At 41.6% G+C, this 6,260-nt stretch overlaps 1 protein-coding gene across 2 annotated transcripts in view; it reads left to right on the top strand.

Moving 5' to 3' along the window:
• Positions 1-271: 271 nt before the first annotated feature.
• Positions 272-6,260, top strand: part of Metap1 (methionyl aminopeptidase 1) — a 57,429-nt gene continuing 51,440 nt past the window's right edge. The window contains exon 1 of one of the 2 annotated variants that reach the window (XM_013358848.4): positions 272-513. In XM_013358848.4, the coding sequence (XP_013214302.1) occupies positions 400-513 (114 nt within the window). In that variant the 5' untranslated portion in view covers positions 272-399. The remainder of the gene's footprint in view (positions 514-6,260) is intronic. The other variant, XM_005325761.4, reaches the window with a different exon arrangement.

Genomic DNA, 6,260 nt, shown 5'->3' with positions numbered 1-6,260 from the left:
GGCGCGGCGCGACCCCCTCTCTTCGAGGACCCCACCTGGCCTACACCGCCCCGAGCCGCGAGGGTGGGATAGCTGCGTGCAACGCAGAACTGCGCAGACCCGGCGAAAACCGAGGCTGGACTCCCCTGCGTCCCCCACGTGCGCACAGCCCCGGGGGCGGGGGAAGGCGCGGGGAGGGGTGGGGAGGAGAGGGCGGGGCGCCAGCTGCGCGCGCGGGGCGAGGGCGGGGCGCGCAGCGTGATCCGGGCCGGGCCTGCGCTCCTCCCCCTTCCGCGCCCAGGCCCGCAGCGGGCCGAGCTCCTCCCCCGGCCCGGTCGCTCTCTCCTCCCCTTTGCCCTGCCGTTCCTCCCTCCCTCCCTCCTCTTTCTCGGTGAGGCGCTCCTCCGGCGGGCAGGCAGCATGGCGGCCGTGGAGACGCGGGTGTGCGAGACGGACGGCTGCAGCAGCGAGGCCAAGCTCCAGTGTCCCACCTGCATCAAGCTGGGCATCCAGGGCTCGTACTTCTGCTCGCAGGTAGACCCCGCTCCCCCAGGGCGCTGCCGGCTCTGCGGACCCCTCTCCTCCTCTGCCTTCGTTTCCCCTCGCGCCCTCGCGGTGGTTCGGGTCGCGCTCCTCCTCTTCCCGCGGCTGCGTTTCCTCTTACCCCACCCCCCGCCCCGCCGCCGCCGCCGCCCCCTCTGGGTTCTCCGGGTCCGGGGCCCTGGGGACTCCGGACGCAGGCGGGGGCGGGGACGCGGTCAGCCGCGGCCATGCGAGCTGAGGGCGGAAGCCGACTTGCCCCGGGGGCCCGGCAGCCCCAGGGCGACGCGTTTAGGGGCCGGTTCCGGCCGCGCATCCTCCGCGGGGGCGGTGAAGCCAGGTGTGGGCAGCTCGGCCGCCCCGCGCAGGTAGGGGGAAAAGGGGCAGCCCGGAGTGGGTAAGCCGCATTCCCGCAGGGCTCGGGTCGGGGGCGTGGAGGCTTCGGGCCCGCAGTGTCTGGTGTCGTCCGGGTGAAGGGGCGGGAGCGACCCGCTGGGCTTGGGGGAGTGGGTTGCTCAGGACAGCTGGAGCCGTGGAGAGGGGCCCAGCTAGACCCAGCCCCACTTCTTTGTGTGTTACTACCGCGTTTTGACACTCAAGCAACTTCGGGGTGGGGGTAGAAAGGGTTTTGTGTAATTCATTCTCTAGGCATCCAAAATTATTAATTTAGAAAACCTTAACGGGATGAGTCACTTCTCTCCATGACAGTTTCCCACAGAGTGAGGAGGATAGCTCAGGTGAGGGTTTTGCTTTCAGGCCGTAGTGTATCTTACTAAGTTTTGTGCAGCGGAGCACACCCAGCATCGCATGGTGGTACCGACTGAAGCGTGTGTGCCAGTGTTTGTGTTTACAGAGGAATGCTAGGGTTTCTGCTGTTATTTCGAGACTCTGGGCGGCAGTAGTTTTGGTTCTAAGTTAGAGTCTAGGTTTGTTGAAGAGAGGCACATGAATATTCAAATATTAAATTCGTAGTTTCCTGGGTGGAGAAGAATGGGTCAGAGTTCAGAGGCCTGATGTTGGCGCTGTCCTTGCCAATTTCTGTGAGATCTTGAATTAGTGAACTGAATTTTAATTAATCTTTCTGAGTTCCAGCGTTTGTCTATATAGAGTGGATGATAGTTTTCCTTATATATTTCACTATCTTGTTCGGAGACCTAGATTATCCCTTTGAACGTGAAGTGCTGGTACAAAGTAAGGCTTTTCGTTTTTTAAAAGGATGATAAGTAGAATTTAACACGGCCATATATAAAGTGTAAATAAGAATGAAAACAATGTATTAATATAAGTAAGTATTTTCAAGTATAAAATATATGAAAAACCAAAGATATATGTAAAAATAAAAATACAAATAAAATCCTTAAGGTCATAACACTTGTTGGATAAGGCATTCTGAGAGATCTTAGCTGTTATGTAGGTCTTGTTTTTAGATAGGATATGATCCTTGACCTTGTTGGTATCATTTGGAAAAACTTGCACATGGAGAAGTGTTGCTTGAGCTAAAAATAGCATTGGGGCTACTCAACATGTTAAACCTGCCACAGGTCCTTTTGATTCTTTAAGGTTCTCTAATTAGTTGAGGCTTGTGTGGGATCTGGACTTAAAACAAAACAAACAAAACAAAACAAAAACAATAGTTTGCTTTGGACAATTTGTGTACTATGTGTGTAGAATAATCTGGTTTACAACATGATTAAATTTGGTGACATGTTTGTGATGATAAATTAATTAATATGTACTGACACTTCTCTGTTAGAAATTTAAAAAGATAATAGGAAGCCATATTTATCAAGTGTAACTAACTGTCAGAAAGAACATTGAATCATTTGTGGAAAAATGCCAGACACATTGGTGAAAGCAGAAAGGACTTATTTGTATTGTAGGATTGGGGGAACTCCATATTAGATTCTGCATGTGTATTTCTGGTACCACTGTTCTATCTATAGTCAAACATATCCAGAGTGGCTCTCAGCTTTTTTCATTCTTATTACCACCTCCAGTTTTTAAAATTTGTCACAGAGTCAGTTGTTGTAGCCTCTTCATTAATTTCTCTGTTGTAATTCCTCACCTTGCAAACACACTCCAAAAGAAAACAAACAACAAAAACAACCAACCCAAACAAGACTTTTGTATAGAAGTTATTTTCCCCACAGTCTGACTATGCTTAACCTCATAATAGAGTTACCATTGCTTTAACAAAATCCTTTTTGTCCCCACAGTTAAGGTACCTCTTGTGTCTAGCCTTATTTCCTTGTGCCAGTCAGGGGATATCTCTGTAGTCTTATCTTATCCAAAATATCATTTGTCATCTGATACTATAGTTAATTCCCTCCTAGCTTGAGACCTTGATCAATCAAGTCACTAACTTTTCTTAAGCTTGTTTCCACATCTGTGATGAAACCAAGACTTTCCCTTGCCACTTCTCTGATCATTTTCACTAGGAGTGGCCTGTCTTCTCTTTGTCCCTATCCTGCCTGGCCCATCTTTGGCAGCAAATAGAAAACAACTCTAAGATGCCTTTAACACCATAAGATATGAAAACCTTTTCCAGTTACTTTGTCAAATCACCTTTTTATTTCCTTTGTAACATTTTATAGTCTGTAATTATCTTATTAAAAAACAGATATGTCTTTCAATCAAAAGGTGAACTTCATGAATAAGCTATCTTGTTTATTTTATTTTATTTTATTTTTTAAAGAGAGAGTGAGAGAGAGAGAGAATTTTTTTTTAATATTTATTTTTTAGTTTTCGGTGGGCACAAACAACATCTTTGTATGTGGTGCTGAGGATGGAACCCGGGCCCGCACGCATGGCTACCACTTGAGCCACATCCCCAGCCCTCTTGTTTATTATCATATTATCCTATGCTCATTTCCTAATGATACTCTGTGTGTAACAAGTGGTCAACATATGTTTGATTTAATCAATGAATAAAAGTGTTAGGCAGAATAGAATAGAGGGTAAACTGCTGCATTTGAGTTACCGCTCCACCCTTTACTAGCTAGATGACTTTGGGCAAATAAATTTTGTTTTTATATTTTCTTTTTAAAATGGAACCATCAGTAGTACTTAGGGTTTTGGTGAAGACTAAATGCTAAGCATGTAAAACACTTAACACACAAACTTGATAAATATTAGCATTTTACTGTTATACTGGGTTTTATGTTTAAGAAGATAGAGATATATAAGGGCTTAATTTTAAGAAAAATTTATATGAGTAAAGCACGTTTCACTTGAAATTGAACTTTCCAAAAGTTCCTTATGTTTGATTGTGTTTCTTGAAATGTTCACTCTTATTAAATTAATAGTAGATATATATTTTCAGTTATATATAAGTTATTTTGGAGATACAGGCTGTGATTTGCTCATTTTTGTATTTTCTGAAGCATCTTGAGCACAGTTGGTTCACAGTTCATTAAATAAACAAAAACCAAAAAACAAAACAAAAAAAAAAACAATTGACTTGCATGGAAAGCAAAGAATTCTGCATTTACATTATCCATTATACAGACAATAAAATATTGGGTTAAGGATGTACTGTCAATTATTTACTTGTGATTGAATTTAATTTCTTTTAAATTTTTTAGCTACTGCTTAATTTAGCAACTGTCCTGTGATGCTTGCTGTCTTGTCCTGAGTTAAAGGATCAGTTGGAAAGGACCTGAGTGATATGAAACTGTTTATGCTTAATAGAAAAGAGATAGTAAAGGTGGGCACACACCAGTAGTACCAGCTGCTTGGGAGGCTTGGGTGGAAGGGGTTGTTTGAGCCCAGGAATTGGAGACCTGAGTAGCATAGTGAGAGATGCCCCCCCACCCCCCCAAAAAAAAATGGGGGAAGAAAGAAAGAAGATAGTAAATATAATGTAATTTTGGAATCTTTACTCTCATGTCCTTGGTTGAGATATCTCCTGATTTATAAGAGAGGTTTAATGGAGTGTCCTATTCTTGGAGTTGAAGGGAGGGGTAAGAGGGAGCATGCTAAGTGCCTAGCACAGTGTTCCATAAATGATTTTATTATGCCTACAGCCTCATACACTATTAAATCAGTTAATTTTATACCTAAAGAAGGTATATCAAAGATGTTTGAAGGGAGTATTATTTATTTATGAACATTTGGACAAATTCTTGTTTCAAGTTCTTTGAAAGAAGCAGTGGTAAAGTAATGTGATTAATTAACTCTCAAGGAAGCCAACTGCAGCTTTGAAATGTAGCCCAGCCCTCTGAAACTGTTTCTTTTTCAGCAACAAAGTTCCTGACAATGCAGAGTATTTCTGGAACTTGTCTTTATCATCAATAGAAATATTACATATTGTGCTTTTTAAATTTCTAGGCATTTTCTTTAAATTCCTTACGTTCCTAGACAATGCTGCAAGTTAGGCGAATTCGGGTACAACTGTCAAGAGTTTAAGTAAAAGCACAGGACAAGGTATAGAAGGATTGTTTTATTTTTAAACAAATAATTTTACTAATGGTTTATTTCATAAAAATAGAAAATGTAGGTTAACAATTATGCAGAGATAATTTCTGGGAACTTTTTAGTTTTTATCCTTATGAACATGTTTGTATATTGTTACACATGTTTATATGCGTATGTTTATATATGTTTTTACAGGAATGATGCCCTGATGTACATAATTGTAGGAGATTTTTTCACCCTTATATCTTAACCAGTATATTGGGAGTATCATGTTGTGGTTAAATTTATGTTTTCTTCTGTAAAGGATGAGGTAGATTGTTATTCATAAACTGTCATTTATTCACTGATTATTGACTTGAGTTTTTTCCACTTTTTTGAAATACTATTTACTCTTCAATAAGTTCTTGTAAAATTTAAGTAATATTTATTTATTGAGTGTAGAATAATAGAACTGATGCATGAACCCAGATGGAACAACTCCAAAGTGAGTCTATGTCCTTATCAAGCACACAGTTCTCACAGAATAGTTGGTTCAAGAACTTTCTTGTAGTCAGTGGGGTTTTGGCATCTTATACTTATCATAGAACTTGTAAATAATGAACATTATTTTTGTTGGTAGGAATCAGACAAGTCTTAACTTTTTAAAAAATGTTTTATTAGTTGTTGGTACACCTTTATTTATTTGTATGTGGTGCTGAGACTCCAACCCAGTGCCTCACACATGCTAGGCAAGTGCTTTACCACTGAGCCACAACCCCAGCCCCACAAGTGTTAACTTTTGAGTTATCTTTTTGGAAATTGGAAGGCTATTAGAAATGGAAACAATCTTCTATTGTTCACTTAGATTGTGGATTGAAAAGGTTTTAGTCACAGGTTTTTTTAGGTGAGTGTTTTTTGGGTTTGGCATGTTTGCAGAATTTTAAGCTTGGTAGAATGACAAATGTAAGTGCATGGATGAGCTTGAAGTGTTACCAACTTTAGACATTAAGAAGGAGAAGCACTGGCATGGTGACTGCTTCTGTATTGATGAGGGATTTTCTTTAGTGTTGATAATAAACTTGTAACATAGGTGGGAGTACTTTATAGAACAACCACTGGGCTTCTCTTCAGAATGATCCTTTAATAGGATTGAAATTGTGACTTTTTCTGCTTGATCCTGAACCACTTCTGTCCTCACAGTTTTAATTTGAAGCATTCTTTTCATGCTTGGGTATGTAGTGCTCACAGTCCAACAGTTATGTCATTTTATTTTGATTGCTTATTTTGCTTATTTTGATTGACTAGTACGAGTCTTACCTCTGGGTTTGAATAAACAACAATTCAGA

The sequence above is a fragment of the Ictidomys tridecemlineatus genome, chromosome 9, assembly GCF_052094955.1.
Source record: "Ictidomys tridecemlineatus isolate mIctTri1 chromosome 9, mIctTri1.hap1, whole genome shotgun sequence".
Taxonomy (NCBI): Eukaryota; Metazoa; Chordata; class Mammalia; order Rodentia; family Sciuridae; genus Ictidomys; species Ictidomys tridecemlineatus.
This window is presented reverse-complemented; position numbering and strand designations above follow the sequence as displayed.